The sequence below is a fragment of the Danio rerio genome, chromosome 21, assembly GCF_049306965.1.
Source record: "Danio rerio strain Tuebingen ecotype United States chromosome 21, GRCz12tu, whole genome shotgun sequence".
Taxonomy (NCBI): Eukaryota; Metazoa; Chordata; class Actinopteri; order Cypriniformes; family Danionidae; genus Danio; species Danio rerio.
This window is the reverse complement of record NC_133196.1, coordinates 3,106,442-3,126,486: the sequence shown is the minus strand read 5'-3', so window position 1 is coordinate 3,126,486 and position 20,045 is coordinate 3,106,442. Positions and strand designations below refer to the sequence as shown.

General features: G+C 39.1%; 2 protein-coding genes across 7 annotated transcripts in view; both read left to right on the top strand.

Moving 5' to 3' along the window:
- Positions 1 to 20,045, top strand: part of cert1b (ceramide transporter 1b) — a 422,369-nt gene that overhangs the window by 127,697 nt on the left and 274,627 nt on the right. The gene's annotated exons all lie outside the window — the stretch shown is intronic.
- The window catches only part of LOC101883468 (uncharacterized), a 29,502-nt gene that overhangs the window by 8,338 nt on the left and 1,119 nt on the right, over positions 1 to 20,045 (top strand). The window contains exons 3-6 of one of the 5 annotated variants that reach the window (XM_073935661.1): positions 2,398 to 2,432; positions 2,518 to 2,541; positions 2,924 to 2,977; positions 11,459 to 12,529. In XM_073935661.1, coding sequence (XP_073791762.1) covers positions 2,399 to 2,432; positions 2,518 to 2,541; positions 2,924 to 2,977; positions 11,459 to 12,529 — 1,183 coding nt within the window. In that variant the 5' untranslated portion in view covers position 2,398. Of the gene's footprint in view, positions 1 to 2,285; positions 2,433 to 2,517; positions 2,542 to 2,923; positions 2,978 to 5,831; positions 5,965 to 11,458; positions 12,534 to 20,045 lie in introns of those variants that run through there. The other 4 variants (XM_073935663.1, XM_017353075.4, XM_073935662.1 and 1 more) reach the window with 4 other exon arrangements.

Genomic DNA, 20,045 nt, shown 5'->3' with positions numbered 1-20,045 from the left:
AGGCTGTTCTAGAGTTTAGGAGCCAGATAAGTCAAATATATACCACCTACAGTCAATTTGGATATTTTAGGTGTAATAATTTGGCCAGAAATGTTTGAAAGTTGTGGACATGAAGAACTGTATTACAGCAGGAGCTCAATGCCCTTTTTTGGACACATGTTGTGGCCTACTAAGCAACAACACCGGTATTGCTATTGTAGAGCTGGAAAGCGAGATTTAAAACCACTCTGGGGTGCGCTTCCCAAACAACGACACAACTCGCGGTTGAACTATCATAGTACGATGCATGGTGTGGCAAATGAACGATGTAGTGACGCAGATCCATTGTTTGATACATGTTAGTTATAACGTAATACGCTTATAATGACGCTCTAAACCGGGTGGAGTAACAACTTCTTTACAGAAGAACCCCATAATTTCTTTGTGCAAATTATATTGTTTTACACGCACAAGCATTTAAAAGTAAAATCCATTATTAATTTTGGTAAAAACATGCACTCGTTTTCTATATTAATTGAAATATATGTAAACGGCACATATAGGGCCTGTGTTTCCTTTACAAATACTATTGAGAACATTACATAATCTACTCTAAAACATAAAATCACTTACAAAAGCTAATACATTCTAATATCATATATACATTATATAAATAAATAAATAAATAATGAGGCGATTTATTAAAAAATGAAATTTATTATTTATTAGGACATTTAAAAAATCCTACTTTACTAATAATATTAATGATGATTATTATAATCATTATTATAATAATTATTATTATTGTTGTTATTATTAAGTAGGATATTGTTTATTTTTTTAGGTATACTTTTACAATTTGACGCATGCAAGCCATTGCACAAATGTTGTAACCCAGGGGTTCTCAACCTTTTTCACTTCGAGGCCCACCTCCTTCTCAGATAATTTTTTAAAGGCCCAAAATGATTGTCTAGAGAAAACGCTTATTTTAAAGCTTTATTTATTAGCAAACCATTTCTTTTGCTTTCTATTATTCCCTTATTCTTCTACATCATTTTATAAAAAAAACCTGAAACATTTATATATGTATTTCAATATAATATAAAATATAAAAATATAAATTATATAATTAAAAAACAAAATGCAGACCGGTTCAAAGCTCCTGAATTCTTTATTTCAGTTATTCTTTACAACTGTATTTGGGCCTTTTCTTCAGTAAAGGAACCTGACAGAAAATGGCAAAAAACTGATGCTTTGAATTAGACTGACTTCTTATCTATTGATCTACTATTCATTCATTCAATCATTTTCTTGTCTGCTTAGTTCCTTTATTAATCGGGAGTTGCCTTATCCAACTTATCCAGCAAGTTTTTACGCAGCGGATGCCCTTCCAGCCGCAACCCATCTCTGGGAAACATCCACACACACTCATTCACTACAGACAATTTAGCCTACCCAATTCACCTGTACCGCATGTCTTTGGACTGTGGGGGAAACCGGAGTACCCAGAGGAAACCCACGCGAACGCAGGGAGAACATGCAAACTCCACACAGAAACGCCAACTGAGCCAAGGCTCGACCCAGCGACCTTCTTGCTGTGAGGCGACAGCACTACCTACTGTGCCAATGCTTCGCCGATCTACTATTCATATCTTTTAAAATAAACAACCTACAAACCCTAAATGTAAAATATAGTAAAAACCCTCTAAATTCGACCTTAGTTGGCTAATGATTTGTTTTAAGAAATGCACCCCTGGTTGGAATCAAATGGAATAAGAAAGTTATGTGACAGTACAAGTGCCTTGAGGGTGAGCAAATCATGTGCTAATTCTCAATCATTTAGACTTGAGACAACACTTCTGGCACAGTGACCATTGTAACGCCATTCGTGTGTGGCTCATTCAGTGTTGCAGAAAGTCTGAATAAACTTTACAATAACTACATCTAATAACCATTGGGAAACTTCCTGCTTCAGTCTTTCTGTGGTCTTTGTGACTGTGGGTCTCTGCTTCATCATTTTCTCAGGATCTGTTCATCATTTTGCTTTGTTTATCTGACGATAAGTATACTTCTGAAACAAAACTGCCAAACAGTGGGCAGGGAAAGGCAGCTCATTTGCATTTAAAGGCATAGGCGCACAACAGCCAAAATTCCTTCTAACCCCAAATTGTACATTTTCAACAGGGTATAATAAATGATCTGATTGTTATTTTGAGCTGAAACTTCACATACACATTCTGGGGACACCACAGACTTATTTCATACCTTGCAAAAAAATGGGTGGCGTCAGTAAAAAAAATACATTCTCTTCTCTTTTGAAACTCATATGGAGAAGTTTGTCTTGAGCCTTAGTGTTTATATTCTCTGTGTGTTTTTAAGATAATTCATTTTTTTCAGTCCATATTTTATTCTGCACAGTATGTCGTGGAGCAAGGGTAAAGTTAAATATGGAGGTCAGTAACTTACTTTCTTCTAATATGTAATTTTTCAAAGCTTATATGTGATTTATTGTAAGTCTGCCTGTTTTGTGTTTTACAGCATATTATGATGATCTTGAAATGGGTAAGTCCAGTATTTAAGGATAATAAATTTAGGTTGTAAAAGTGCATATAACTTTTACTTCAGGTAAATGGTACTGAGTAAAAACTAAAATATATAAATTACATTTTTCAATATACAGTAAAAAATGGAAAATAACTCAAAATCTAAATTCATTGATAGAAGATTGTCAATATTTAAAATTAAAGTAACAACCTCACTGTTCTGACTGTGCTTGAGATTGAGTATAGCTGTGCATATATTCAAATTATAAATAAGTATAATAATAGAACACAGTTTGTCCCTATACAATACTCCAAAAAATTAAGCTCACATCTGTTGATCAACTTATTGTCATTTATTGTCAAGTAACTCATTAATTGTCTTACTCTTTTATTGATTACAGATGAAGAAACACCACTTATAAGAGCACAAAATGGTAAGAAACCTGGATTTACATGTTTCTTTGAATAAATAAATATATCTTAGATTTAATCCAGGCCAGAAAAACAGGCCAATCCAAAAAAAAAAAAAAAAAAAACACTTATTCTCGAGGGATTATTAAATATGCATGGCCCAGGCACCGTTTTGATTGACCACAATGGTATATTCATTTCTTTAAAAGCAACAGGCTGACTTTACTTTAAAAAGGTGAGTAAACAAGAGTGTAACTTTACTCACTTTTTTAAGCAAATCAAATTAATATTTTTTTTCAGTGTAGAGACGTTTTTTTTTTTCTTTTGTAAACAATCTGATGATTTTACAAAAAGAAAATGCTGATTCTTACATTTTTTCAGTCTTCTAAAATATGGAACTGTTTAAGCTGACACAGGTTTAAAAAGTTTCATACAGACATGAAATTCACACAAATGAATTAGATATGCGTTTGTAGGGTCACAGTTCCTTAAAATAATTACAATGCTGTTTATACAGTAAATTTTTATTAAGCAAATGCATTTAAAGGGGGGATATTATGCAAAAGTTACTTTTATAAATCTAGATTAATCTCAGAATTAATCTAGATTATTCTAGATTAAAATGACTCATTTGAATTCAGAATATGTGTGAATATGTTCAGAATATGTGTGCTACCCAAATAATAAGTCTTTGAAAACGGGTTTCTCAAGCCAGGTGGCGCATTAGACCAGGGGCACATCTCCTGTTTCCAAAATGCATCACAAACTGCAGGAGAAACTGTTCTACTGTGATAATTGGAGATTAAAATAAATGATGTTCAGTAAGATGTGCTTCTGTTTACTCACTGTTTATTCAGTAAACATGAACTGTAGGCCTACATAAGCTTGAAACAGCCATTTTTGATGACTTTAATCCCACTAAAGTCATAACTGAACTAAGCAGAAATGGAATTAAGACGTGCAGTATGCAGATATTAGTGACATTATAGAAGTAAACACTGCGATCAAACTATTACCGTCATGTAGGACTTTGACATATTTCCGACAAGATCCGCACACGCGGCTGTCAGTAAAGGACGACGCACACACACACATAATGCAAAATGCGACACTTTTTTTCTTTCCATTTGGCGTGTGTTATTAAATTCCATAACACTCTCACCAGTCCTTACTCCTTATTTGCGTCTAATATCCCAGTTTGTCACGGGGGCATGAATGAAATGTTCATGGTTAAAAGTGAAACTGCCAAACTGCAGTTAAAGTCATGCAAAATTACAGGAAACTTTACATTAAAGCACTTCACGTAAACACCTTCATTATATTATTGTCTAATAAGGCAAATAACTAGGTTACAGATGTCCATGTAAGCGTAGTCAGTCGTGTCTTTGAAGTAAGTGAAAGATCCAGGTCATCCTGCTGATTTGATTCAGAACGGCACTTTTTTTGTCAGACGGTTCACCAGTCAGGTATACCTCTGCGCTAAAATATCAAGGTGAAAGTCATCAAAGCTTGTGTAGAATAGACCCAGCTCCCAACCCAACTTTGAGAATAGATTAACGGTGATATTTTTTTTATTGTGCAATAAGAGTCTCACTTTAACGCAGCACGTTAACACTGATAATGGCCCACCACTGATTTAACACAATTGTGTGTCAGCAGTGTGTGAATATAGCCAGCCTCTAATAGTAAAAAAAGCATTAATCATATTTTTTTTATAATCACACTTCACAATACAGTCTGAAGAAACACTTGGATTGACATTCTCCCTTTCTTCGTGTTATCAGAGGGGGAGTGCCCTGCCTCTTAGTGATGATCTGTCCCTCTCTCTGCTCTCCACCCTAAATGAGAAGCAGCTGTCCGCCAATAGAGTTTTCACCTGCTGAAGATAAAAAGGCTTATACAAGTGTAGAGTTTAGAGAATCTTTAGAGAATTAGGGAGATAATACAAAAGTTACATTCCATGTACTTTTTGCTGAATTTTGAGATTTCTATGAAATCCATTTCAATAGTGCGTGTCTTTGGGTGTGTGTGGGTTCAAAGATGGTCAGATTTTTTCTTTGCAATGTCTTTGAAGATGGGACTGGCTGGTTCTGGCAACTTGGTAGATAAGATGTGTTACGTCCCTTTCCCTTTTTGGTCTAGGGTTGGGGAAAGAAAATAACAAAGAAAATTAAAATTTAGAATTTGAGAAATAGAAGATGAAATTAATGAATTGTGTATAAATTAAATAAACAAATATTGAGGGAACACTTCAATCCTGCCTCAGAAATGTGAATCAACAACAAGCGTAAACTTAAATTATTTTATTATTTAGTTCTCAATCAATAAACAATAAATGAAGCATAAATCTTCAGCAGAAGGATTAACCAAAACAGGTCTAGCTCAGGAGCAATACGAAATAACCCAATTTCAGGTAAAAGAAAAGAAACAACAAAGGCTTTCCTCTACTCCCTTACTATGAATAAACACAGTCATACAAGTACAAAAATAAAAATGGCACCCTCTCCCTACAGCTTCAATTTGTAAATCAAAAAGTCAGACAAAGAAACAATACAATTACCTTTTACATACCACACACACAAAAGAATATTTGTATTTAAATCACACAACTAAGAAAACAGACACACTGCCTGTAAAATTCCACAACGCAAGAACAAACAAGTTTCTCAACAGACAGAAGTCAAATTGAACTCAATCGCCTATTAAACTTATTTCTATAACCAACCAGATCAACACCCACAACGTATGACCACCACAATCACAAGTCTGGAGCAGGGGAGAAGTGAACCTCTCCGTGGGTTGAGACACACTGCTCTTTTGTAGCAGCGCATTACTGCAGCACGCTCCAATGATGAACCCCACCTGGGCCTAATCAGCTCTACCTAGTGAGCAGGCAGAGAAACACAGTGAAAGTAAAAGAGAAACACACAACATAACCACTTCCAATTGGCAGTGAACACACAAATAAACAATAATAATAAATAATAATGATAAATTAGGAGAAGCACTTTAGCATCTAGACCAGCAGCCTGTAAGTACATTTAAGACTTGTTTCAGTTGTTGTGTATGGTTTGAGGACTTGTTTTCAGCTGTTTGTGTAAAGTTGTAGGACATTTAAACTTGCTTTCAGTTGTGTATAATACTAGAAGTGTTTAGCCACTGTTTCCTTGGTTACTATAAGAGCTTGTGTAGCGAACGCAGACGCGGTTTCACGTCGTCCGCCTCAGTTTCGGCCCTTGTTTTGACTTGGGAGGCGTGTCCAAACGCCAGGTAACCAATATATAGTGAGCACGCTAGCATTAGTCGGCAGGAGAAGCACTTTAGCATCTAGACCAGCAGCCTGTAAGTACATTTAAGACTTGTTTCAGTTGTTGTGTATGGTTTGAGGACTTGTTTTCAGCTGTTTGTGTAAAGTTGTAGGACATTTAAACTTGCTTTCAGTTGTGTATAATACTAGAAGTGTTTAGCCACTGTTTCCTTGGTTACTATAAGAGCTTGTGTAGCGAACGCAGACGCGGTTTCACGTCGTCCGCCTCAGTTTCGGCCCTTGTTTTGACTCTCGAGGCGTGTCAGAGACACCGACAAAGCACTCGAGTACTTTACTTTCTTGTTTTACTTTATCTTTACACTTATTTTTGTTGTCAGTGCACGTTTATTATGTGTTTTCTAATTCCTGTTGTTACTAACACTCGCAAAACACGGGAGGTACGCTGCAGGCGTAATCCTCACAACCTTCGTTCAATACATGTATCTGCTATTTCTCAACTCTCTCTCTCCGTGGGCCTCTGGAATTGTCAATCAGCTGTTAACAAGGCAGATTTTATTACCTCCATAGCTACATATTCTGACTATAATCTCATGGCTCTAACTGAGACCTGGTTGAGGCCGGAGGACACTGCTACACATGCTACTCTTTCTGCTAATTTCTCTTTTTCCCACACTCCTCGTCAGACAGGGAGAGGGGCTGGGAACTGGACTACTAATTTCCAAAGAATGGAAATTTACTCTGATACCGTCCCTGCCAACAATCAGCTCCTTTGAATTCCATGCAGTCACCATTATCCACCCCTTCTACATAAATGTGGTTGTCATCTACCGCCCACCAGGTAAATTAGGTCACTTCTTAGATGAACTGGATGTTCTTCTCTCATCTTTTTCTAATTTTGACACTCCTTTGTTGGTGCTAGGTGACTTCAACATTTACGTTGACAAACCGCAAGCTGCAGACTTTCAGACTCTGCTTGCCTCTTTTGACCTAAAAAGAGCACCTACTTCTGCTACCCACAAATCAGATAATCAGCTAGACCTTATTTACACACGACACTGCTTCACTGATCAAACAATAGTAACTCCACTACAAATATCGGATCATTTCCTTCTGTCTCTCACATTACTCCTGAGCCACCACACACTCCAACACTGGTTACCTTTCGCAGAAACCTACGATCTCTCTCACCCAATAGACTATCCACCATTGTTTCAGACTCTCTTCCTCCATCTTGCAAACTCTCTGCACTTGATTCGAACAGTGCCACTGATACACTCTGCTCCACGCTAGCATCATGTCTAGACCGATTATGTCCTCTTGCATCCAGGCCAGCCCGTGCCAGTCCTCCTGCACCCTGGCTCTCGGATGCTCTCCGTGAGCATCGCTCAAAACTTCGGGCTGCAGAGAGAATTTGGCGGAAAACTAAAAATCCTGCACATCTCTAAACATACCAAACTCTTCTGTCCTCTTTCTCAGCTGAGGTTACTTCTGCAAAGCAGACGTATTACCGTCTGAAAATCAACAATGCCACTAATCCTCGCCTACTTTTTAAAACATTTTCCGCCCTCCTCTATCCTCCTCCTCCACCCGCATCCTCCACACTTACTACTGATAACTTTGCTACATTCTTCTGCACCAAAACTGCAAAAATCAGTGCTCAATTTGCTGCACCTACAACAAACACGCAAGGTACACCACCAACACCACACACACTCACCTCTTTTTCTCAGCTCTCTGAGTCTGAGGTTTCCAAACTCATGCTATCTAGCCATGCAACCACCTGTCCACTCGATCCCATTCCCTCTCATCTCTTGCAAGCCATCTCTCCTGCAGTCATACCAACACTGACTCACATAATTAACACATCTCTTGACTCTGGTTTATTCCCCACTACATTTAAGCAGGCTAGGGTAACCCCACTGCTAAAGAAACCCAACCTGGACCATACGCTACTTGAAAACTACAGACCAGTATCCCTGCTTCCATTCATGGCCAAGATTCTGGAGAAAGTAGTGTTCAATCAAGTTCTGGACTTTCTTACTCAAAACAATCTCATGGACAACAAGCAATCCGGCTTTAAGAAAGGTCACTCAACTGAGACTGCCCTGCTCTCGGTCGTGGAGGATCTCAGACTGGCTAAAGCAGACTCTAAATTATCAGTCCTCATTTTGCTGGACTTGTCAGCTGCTTTTGACACTGTCAACCACCAGATCCTGCTATCTACGCTCGAGTCACTGGGCGTTGCGGGCACTGTTATACAATGGTTCAGATCTTACCTCACTGACAGATCATTCAGGGTGTCTTGGAGGGGAGAGGTGTCCAACCTACAGCATCTAAACACTGGGGTACCTCAAGGCTCTGTTCTGGGGCCACTTCTCTTCTCCATCTACACATCATCTCTAGGACCAGTCATCCAGAGACATGGATTCTCCTACCACTGCTATGCTGATGATACCCAGCTATACCTCTCTTTTCATCCTGATGATCCCTCGGTTCCAGGTCGCATCTCAGCCAGCCTGTCAGACATTTCACACTGGATGAAAGATCATCATCTTCAGCTGAACCTCGCAAAAACGGAAATGCTTGTAGTTTGTGCCAACTCGACTCTACACCATAACTTTTCAATCCAGATGGATGGGGTAACCATTACTGCATCCAAAATGGTGAAAAGCCTTGGAGTAACGATTGATGACCAACTAAACTTCTCTGACCACATTTCTAGAACTGCTCGATCGTGCAGATTCGCACTCTATAACATCAGAAAGATCCGACCCTTCTTATCTGAACATGCAGCTCAACTCCTTGTTCAAGCTCTTGTTCTCTCCAAACTGGATTACTGCAACTCTCTACTAGCGGGGCTTCCAGCTGACTCTATCAAGCCTCTTCAACTGCTCCAGAACGCAGCAGCACGAGTGGTCTTCAATGAACCTAAAAGAGCACATGTCACTCCGCTGCTAGTCCGTTTGCACTGGCTGCCAGTTGCTGCTCGCATCAAATTCAAAGCTCTGATGTTTGCCTACAAAGTGACTTCTGGCTTTGCTCCTTCTTATCTGCTCTCACTTCTGCAGATCTGTGAGCCCTCCAGAAACTTGCGTTCTGTGAATGAACGTCGCCTCGTGGTTCCATCCCAAAAAAGGAAAAAATCACTTTCGCGAACGCTCACGCTCAATCTGCCCAGTTGGTGGAATGAACTCCCTAACTGCATCAGAACAGCAGAGTCACTCGCTACTTTCAAGAAACGCCTAAAAACTCAACTATTTACTTTCCACTTCACTTCCTAATCTGCAATTGCCTCTCTGAATATCACACTAACTGTACAAAAAAAAAAAAAATACTAATACTACTAATACTTCCCTTCTTAGACTTTACAGACCTGAAACTTGCCTATAGCACTTATTCATTGTTGCTCTTAGTTGTGAAAATTGCTTCCTTGTCCTCATTTGTAAGTCGCTTTGGATAAAAGCGTCTGCTAAATGACTAAATGTAAATGTAAATGTAAATACATCCAAGGGATGTAATAGATGCCACTGAGTGACTTTCACCAGCAGGCTCGCTGGCACCAGGTGTCAAACTCATATAGTACGAACTCAGACCCTTTTAGGGGTAACAATGGACTTTCACCTCTATATGTTACACATGTTATTATAGAAACATGGCGCCTTTCAATCAATGCGGTGTGGGGAAACCGGATTTCTCTTTAAAAAAGAGACTTGTGTTTATATCACTCTAATATGACAGTGGACACATTATATCTACACACAGTTTCCAAAAGTTGATTTTCATCATAGGTGCTCTATAACCCATCTTTCTGAACAGATTTTGTCTATGTGTGTGTGTTTGTATGTTTTCTTCGATTTGGCTGGACCAGTCTTAAGAAATCAATGTAAGTAAATTTTGTTATAGATTATTGAGCTGATTCCCTGAGCTTTAAAAGAATTGTGATTTATTCATAGTAAATAGAACACTGAGGTCTACACTTTGCATACATTATAGTTTATATAGCTATAAAATGAAAGCCTCAGTTTGGTGTGGAGTTATAATGCAAAAATCATTAAAATAAATAATCTGATTTGTTTTATTCTTAATTTATGTGGGCTGTTTTCAAAATAGGTTTTCATAAGCACTATTAATAACAAATTTTTATAATAATTAAAAGTTATTAAAAACTATAACTGTTGTATTTATGATGAGCGGTGCTGGGAGCAAAAGAAAACCCAGATGTTCTGACTTGTGGCCATTTCTGAAGCAAAGCACATTTCAAAAAGTTTGTGCTTTAACTTGTTGCATATTTATACACCAAAACTTGCAAAATGCAAAAAAAACTAATTTTAACCAATTAACTGATACTATTTTTCTGAAAAAATGCATCCTTTTGTTTAACGGTTAAACTGTCATTGTAAGCATCCCTTGCCGACTGGTGTGTTTGGTGAGTTTGCATGCAACGCCTCTCATCGTGATAACGTCAGAGCTCATTGGCCCAATTCAGTGTTCAGTATCAGCATCATACCGTCAGCTGAAGATAGCGATCTAATTGGTTTATTTGCAACAAATCAGAGCGCAAGTGTGATGTAATGAAATGATGTAGCATGAAAACAATTTCGCAAAGGAACACAAAGAGGTCGGCTGCAATATCTGAGATATTTGCAAATGAAATGGATTAATAAATTATCAGACATATTTGCAGGAGCGAATTCCTCCATAGTGGGTGACAATTACTGTGATGATGGTACTAAATGCTCATTTGTTTACACTTTGCACTATTACATACTTTATTATTAGGAAAAATTTTACTAAGAAGTACGTTGATAAAAATTTAGTTGTCATGGTCATGTCCTGTTAAATCAAATGAAAGCAGTTGAATTTTCTGTTCTACGCTATAAAGATCTACTATAGACTTATGGTATTTACTGGGTTTTTCCTGTTAGAAAGAAAGAGAAATAAAGAGCACCTTCTGGCCTTAATTAGTAGACTACGAATCTAAACTACTAATCATAGCATCATACTTTTCTCACATGATGTGTAAAGCAATCACAGCTTCTGCTAAATCACTAATCAATTTTAAATCGCTTTATCATTCATCCCTAATTTGTTGTACATCATTTCAGTTTAAGAAAAATCAATAGAAAATGCTTTAAATGTAGCCACATTTCTGGAAAGGGTCAGCCTCTGTCAATTGTTTCTCTTTTGTCTTAGTATAGTATTTTCAAAGTTTTATGCATTTGTTGACACCCGATTTTATTAACCATTTTTTTTACAGATGAAGCAGACTCCATTGAAAAGCCGAGGCTTATGGTGCTTGGATGTGATGATGCTCTTATGGATAAAGCATGCGCTACAATCCTTGGAGAAAGAGAGAACAGGGATGCATTTAAATTTCGACCATTGATTCCCAGGAAGGCTTCAGTTGGTGGACGAAAGGTTTCTGTATTAAAAACCCCATCCTACTGGCTAGAACACTTGAAATCATACTACATTTTCAGCAATGGAGTCAAATCTATCACATATGAAATTAATCACTTTGTTGACATACAGTTGTATCCCGGTCCTCATGCCTTTCTGTTAGTACTTAAAAATATGAAAAACTCTGGTAAAGAGCATTACCTTTTACGTGCTCTCCGTGATGTGTTTGGGAAGGAGATCTTGGACTTTTGCATGGTTATTTTTTTATATGAAGACCGGTACAGTGATCCTCAACGTAACAAATGTTTGAAGAAGTGTAAGAATAGACATCACCTTTTACAGAACACTGACGAAAGTGTTAATCAGTTATTGGAAAAAATAGACACAATGACACAACAGAAAAGCAGCAGATTTTACACTAATTATCTGGAGAGTTTCAGAAAAGCTGAAAGTTACTTTCGGGAGGAATTTAATGCTGAGTATGTGGAAAGGGAGAACAAACTGAGAGGAGAAAAAGAAACCGCTGAAAAGAAAATTAAAGAGATGAGAGAGCAGCACACAAAGAAAGTAACAGAACTGAATGAGAGAATTAAAGATGAGCAAAATGGTTTTAAAATCAGAGAGATTCAATTAAAGAAAGAGCTGAACGCTTTGAAGATAAGAGAAAATCAATTAAAGAAAAAGCTGATAGATTCCAAAATTAAAGAGGATCAGTCTGATAAACTGTTGGTGACAGATGATTTATACACCACTGGGAATTATGAGGAGCAAAACGAAGAACTGGTTAAGAGAGACAAAAAACTGGATGAAAGACAGAGAAATCTGGATGCAAGACCAAAAGAGCTGAAGGCTGGAGAGAGAAAACTGACACAGAGAGATGCTGAATCCAGTGAACATCCTCAAACCACAGCAGAAACCCCCTCTGCTTGCAAGTAATTTTTTCTCACTTTTTTATGTTTTATCTGACTTTCCAAATCATTATTACTGACATATATGATTTGGAAGATAATTAGGGAACGTTTTTTTTTGTGTGTGTGTGTGTGTTTAAGAAGAGATGGCATATTTTGCCCACAATTAATGCATTGTCACTTTTTAAGTCTGAGACACAATAAGCCAAAGTCAAATGACTAGACTGCATCTGGTCTAATCTGGGACAAAAACCTGCATGATCACATCAAACAGATGACAGCTGGAGTAGGGTCTGTCTGTGGACTGCAAAAGAGGGGTGTAACATGAAGCGGGCACAACTTGTAGTGAGTGTTGGGGAGCAACTAGTTACATGTAACGGCGTTACATAACTTAATTACAAAATAAAAGTAACAGTAATTTGTTACAGTTAATGGGGAAAATGTGTAATTAAATTACAGTTACTCATTGAAATGTTAAATATTACAAATGGGGTTATATCTAAATATGTTCTTTAAAAATCTAGGATATGTTGAATAATATTGGTCTGTTGCTTTGCCTGTTTTTGATACGCACGACGACTTCTACTAAAGCCATTTATTGAAGCGGTGCTATTCTGCTATAACTACATTTCTCAGTAGCGTGGCGGTAGCGTCGCTATTTTCTAAATCAAATAGCTTTTCAGTGGCGAAATATTTTATTAGTCAAATAGTGCAGTAGTGTCCACACAAACTACAATTACCAATCGCGGATAAATAAGTTAGGGCACCGCCATTCATGGAGCTGTGAGGATGATGTCTAGCTGCCTGGATGATGTCTAGCTGATGAAAATCAATCCATGATGTCGAGAATGACGATTTCTACTTCTTCCTGTTTTTTAGTGGTCGACAACAAACTTTTTGGTGCAATACTGCCACCTCTCGCTCTGGTCTGTGACGTTGCTTATCATTTAGGCTAACACAAGAAACTTGCTTGATTAAAAGATGAGTGAGGGAGAGGAGGTCATCCCACCCTAAACCCAACCATCATAGATATTTTCTAGACCTGTACTTTGACTTATTGAAGTTCAAGGTGGAGAATAACTTCTCACACAAATATGTGCTCCCAAAAAGGCCAAGTCCAAGGAAAAAAAGTGGGGGAACTCACTCAAAACTTCCATTCCCTCACCTAAAAAAAGGCGTACAGTATATATGTATAAATAAAACACCCCCACCCCACTCCAGTCACATCAGTCTGTACCAGTCTGTATCTACCTATAATATATATATACAGGGCTCGAAATTAACTTTTTTACTTGGTAGCACCGGTGCTCCCAACTTCAAATATTTAGGAGCATCAAAATAAATTTAGGAGCACCAGAAAAAATTTAGGAGCACCCACCAAAAATGAATGAGCACCGCTGCAAATTGCTTTTTAAGGGATTTATTGTATTTTAAAACAACATCAATAGGACTGACAAAAACCAGAAACAACTATCTAACTAATGCTGCAAAGACATTGATATTTGTGTGCAATAATTCCAAAATGAATGTCTAATAATTAGGCCATAGAATATTAGTGATGATGAAAATGACAATAATAGTAACAATGAATTACATTTCTCATTATGATACTGCCTTGAATGTGCATGAATGTAGGTTATCTGCTATAAAAAGTCTGTTAATTTATGAAAAATAATTGTATAGTTTGCATCAAACAAAAATGAAGCATTGCAGTAAGAAATATTTATTTTGTACTGCTGTTTTATATGCATGTCAATTTAATAAATAATATTTCTGCTACAAAACAAACAAAAGATTATAATAAATCATTCAATTCAATGACGAAAGCTGCAAAGCAGTCATCAGTAAATAAATTTACAAAAATAATATACACCTCAAAAAAAGAATAGACAAAAGAAAGAAAGTAAAGTCTCATTTCTATCACTCTTTAAAAGTTTTGGTTTCAGTTTGTGTCAATTTAAAGGTTCAGTCTGAGCTGATCTTCATTTTTCTGTGTTTGTGGAAAAGCTGGCGAGTCAGCCGACCTATTTTATGAGCAGGCAGAGCAGGATTCTTGCGATGACCACCGGCGCAATACCGCTCTTTGTTATGAGCCGCAGTTTTAGTGTAAACTTAGTAAAGGCGAGCTTCTTTGGCGATGATATGTACAGTATTAGATTTGACTTTTAGCGGACATTTGCGCTGAACACGCAGTGAATGCAACGCATGGAGATTCGGGCGCCTTCTCCAAGATGCGCGTACTCGATTGATCTCAGCTGGCGGATCATTATTCACCACGTGACGTGTCTTGATCGCTTTCATCTGCGCCTTAACTTTAGGTGGGGTTTGCAAACCTGTGTGCTTTAAGTTTTTACTCTTCAGCCGTTTGCATTTCCCGTGGTCATAAAAGCTCCTTCCCTGTCATCTGACAGCGGAAAACCTTGAGTGAGTGACAGCTAATATGAACCAATATAGCGGCAGGGAAGACCGATTCAGCACGTTTTTACAAAAAATCAAAACAGGTCGCACTACAACCATTATCTGCAGTCGCACTAATGCGCCCAAATATATTACGAGGTCGCATAGATTAATTTTCGGGCGCATATGCGACCAAAACGGTCGCAATTTCGAGCCCTGTAAGACGCAGGCTGTAGCTAGGTAGCTAAGTGGCAGGCAGGGGCGGGAACAGCTTACCTTGGTTCTGGCCGGCGCGAGTTCCCTCCTACTTCCCGCCCGTCACAGCGTCTAACAAAGGGGCAGGGTGCGTGGTGACGTCACCGGCATCCCCGTCCCTTTGTTTACACGGCGGGCGGGGAATGCCAGTGACCGCTGTGTACGGATAGAATCAGCGGAGCGGGGAGCGCTCTCTCTCCCCGCTCCGCTGATTCTGTCAGTGTACAGCGGTCGGCGCGGGCCACAAAATATTGCACTGAGGGCCGCAAATGGCCCGCGGGCCGCGAGTTTGAGACCCCTGGTCTACACCATCCCCCACCCTAAACTTAACCATCACAGATATTAACGTCTACAATTTCCCCACCCTAAACCCAACCATCACAGATATTAACGTCTACACCATCCCCCACCCTAAACCCAACCATCACAGATATTAACGTCTACAATTTCCCCACCCTAAACCCAACCATCACAGATATTAACTTCTACACCTCCCCCCACCCTAAACCCAACCATCACAGATATTAACGTCTACAATTTCCCCACCCTAAACCCAACCATCACAGATATTAACGTCTACACCATCCCCCACCCTAAACCCAACCATCACAGATATTAACGTCTACAATTTCCCCACCCTAAACCCAACCATCACAGATATTAACGTCTACAATTTCCCCACCCTAAACCCAACCATCACAGATATTAACTTCTACACCTCCCCCCACCCTAAACCCAACCATCACAGATATCAACGTCTACAATTTCCCCACCCTAAACCCAACCATCACAGATATTAACGTCTACACCATCCCCCACCCTAAACCCAACCATCACAGATATTAACGTCTACAATTTCCCCACCCTAAACCCAACCATCACAGATATTAACGTCTACACCATCCCCCACCCTAAACCCAACCATCACAGATATTAACGTCTACAATTTCCCCACCCTAAACCCAACCATCTCAGATATTAACGTCTATACCATCCCCCACCCTAAACCCAACCATCACAGATATTAACGTCTACAATTTCCCCACCCTAAACCCAACCATCACAGATATTAACGTCTATAATTTCCCCACCCTAAACCCAACCATCACAGATATTAACGTCTACAATTTCCCCACCCTAAACCCAACCATCACAGATATTAACTTCTACACCTCCCCCCACCCTAAACCCAACCATCACAGATATCAACGTCTACAATTTCCCCACCCTAAACCCAACCATCACAGATATTAACGTCTACACCATCCCCCACCCTAAACCCAACCATCACAGATATTAACGTCTACAATTTCCCCACCCTAAACCCAACCATCACAGATATTAACGTCTACACCATCCCCCACCCTAAACCCAACCATCACAGATATTAACGTCTACAATTTCCCCACCCTAAACCCAACCATCTCAGATATTAACGTCTATACCATCCCCCACCCTAAACCCAACCATCACAGATATTAACGTCTACAATTTCCCCACCCTAAACCCAACCATCACAGATATTAACGTCTATAATTTCCCCACCCTAAACCCAACCATCACAGATATTAACGTCTATAATTTCCCCACCCTAAACCCAACCATCACAGATATTAACGTCTACAATTTCCCCACCCTAAACCCAACCATCACAGATATTAACGTCTATAATTTCCCCACCCTAAACCCAACCATCACAGATATTAACGTCTACAATTTCCCCACCCTAAACCCAACCATCACAGATATTAACGTCTACACCATCCCCCACCCTAAACCCAACCATCACAGATATTAACGTCTACAATTTCCCCACCCTAAACCCAACCATCACAGAAATTAACGTCTACAATTTCCCCACCCTAAATCCAACCATCACAGATATTAACGTCTACACCATCCCGCACCCTAAACCCAACCATCACAGATATTAACGTCTACACCTCCCCCCACCCTAAACCCAACCATCACAGATATTAACGTCTACACCTCCCCCCACCCTAAACCCAACCATCACAGTTATTAACGTCTACACCATCCCCCACCCTAAATCCAACCATCACAGATATTAACGTCTACACCTCCCCCCACCCTAAACCCAACCATCACAGATATTAACGTCTACACCTCCACCCACCCTAAACCCAACCATCACAGATATTAACGTCTACACCTCCCCCCACCCTAAACCCAACCATCACAGTTATTAACGTCTACACCATCCCCCACCCTAAACCCAACCATCACAGATATTAACGTCTACACCATCCTCCACCCTAAACCCAACCATCACAGATATTAACGTCTACACCTCCCCCCACCCTAAACCCAACCATCACAGATATTAACTTCTACACCTCCCCCCACCCTAAACTCAACCATCACAGATATTAACGTCTACACCTCCCCCCACCCTAAACTCAACCATTACAGATATTAACGTCTACACCTCCCCCCACCCTAAACCCAACCATCACAGTTATAAACGTCTACACCATCCCCCACCCTAAACCCAACCATCACAGATATTAACGTCTACAATTTCCCCACCCTAAACCCAACCATCACAGATATTAACGTCTACACCATCCCCCACCCTAAACCCAAACATTACAGATATTAACGTCTACACCTCCACCCACCCTAAACCCAACCATCACAGATATTAACGTCTACACCATCCCCCACCCTAAACCCAACCATCACAGATATTAACGTCTACAATTTCCCCACCCTAAACCCAACCATCACAGATATTAACGTCTACACCACCCCCACCCTAAACCCAACCATCACAGATATTAACGTCTACAATTTCCCCACCCTAAACCCAACCATCACAGATATTAACGTCTACAATTTCCCCACCCTAAACCCAACCATCACAGATATTAACGTCTACACCACCCCCACCCTAAACCCAACGATCACAGTTATTAACGTCTACAATTTCCCCACCCTAAACCCAACCATCACAGATATTAACGTCTACACCATCCCCCACCCTAAACCCAACCATCACAGATATTAACGTCTACAATTTCCCCACCCTAAACCCAACCATCTCAGATATTAACGTCTACACCTCCCCCCACCCTAAACCCAACCATCACAGATATTAACGTCTACACCACCCCCACCCTAAACCCAACCATCACAGTTATTAACGTTTACACCTCCACCCACCCTAAACCCAACCATCACAGTTATTAACGTCTACACTTTTCCCCACCCTAAACCCAACCATCACAGATATTAACGTCTACAATTTCCCCACCCTAAACCCAACCATCACAGATATTAACGTCTACAATTTCCCCACCCTAAACCCAACCATCACAGATATTAACGTCTACACCACCCCCACCCTAAACCCAACCATCACAGTTATTAACGTTTACACCTCCACCCACCCTAAACCCAACCATCACAGATATTAACGTCTACACTTTTCCCCACCCTAAACCCAACCATCACAGATATTAACGTCTACACCACCCCCACCCTAAACCCAACCTTCACAGTTATTAACGTTTACACCTCCACCCACCCTAAACCCAACCATCACAGTTATTAACGTCTACACTTTTCCCCACCCTAAACTTAACCATCACAGTTATTAAAGTCTACATGTAGGTCCACCCTAAACCCAACCATCACAGTTATTAATGTCTACACCTCCCCCCACCCTAAACCCAACCATCACAACCAGTAAAGACAGTACAAAATACAGACAGTGCAAATAAAATGACAGTGCAAAATACAGTGCAATTACAATGACAGTCACAGTGCAAAATACACAGTGCAAATACAACAGCATACTCCCAAAAGGTAGCTGTCAACATGGCAGCAATGCTCTGTGCCATCTTGCAGGTCTACATTACACTCTATGAATATGTGTAGAATTAATCTACATTATAGTGGTTGTGAAGAATTTATATCTTCAACATAATTTAATGAGCTAATAGCCCATGGGTTAATAATCCATTAGCTAAAACAAAAATATATTCTGAATAACATTGCTTTCAGACTGAACACAAAATGCTTGATCAGGGGTCCGTTCTTCGTACCTCGCTTAAATGATCTAAGATGATTTGGCAGATCCTGGATCTTTTCATCTCGATAACTGATCTCTCGCTAATTTTATTCTTCAAACAAGTTCGCGAATCAGATTAGAATATCTGGATGAACTGATCTGAGATCGCTGCGTGTGTTGTGAAGGACAGATCTATCGATCTTCGAAATCATGATCAGCAATGCAACGATTGGCTGACGGCACATCAGCGTAATGACATCATCTGATTAATATTCAATTATCCATGTGAGCAAAATTACATAAAATTAGCAGTAAATGGCTTGTTAAATATGACACGCAATAACCTTCCACATTTGTTGTGAGCTGCAGGCTTTACACTTTCATGTGTCAAGAGTATTCATCATGTATTTCAATGCAAATCAATGTATTTAGTTCTACATTTAGAAAAGATTTTTTTTATTATAGTAGCCGTTTTTTAATCTGTGTAAAGAATAACTGGTTGTTTACAAAAGCATTTTGATATTGGTAAACTGCTACTTTTGTTAAGCATCAAATCACCGGCATATTAACTATCAAAACATGTTTATGACTGCTGAAATGTATTATTGCTTTAAAAAAAGTCACAGTTTGCAAAAAGTTGTGCATTTCTATTATACACAATTTGTACTAAGCGATCTAAAAAGTTCATATCAATAAGTTTTCTCTTTGCACCACCAGATGGCAGTCTTTGTACTTTCATTTCGAGAGTGCAGATTGCATACGTTTTATTAATATATATTTATTTTATTAATAACTATAACTTTATATATAGTTTAAAAAATATTTACTCTTTTCCCAAGTGTATATAA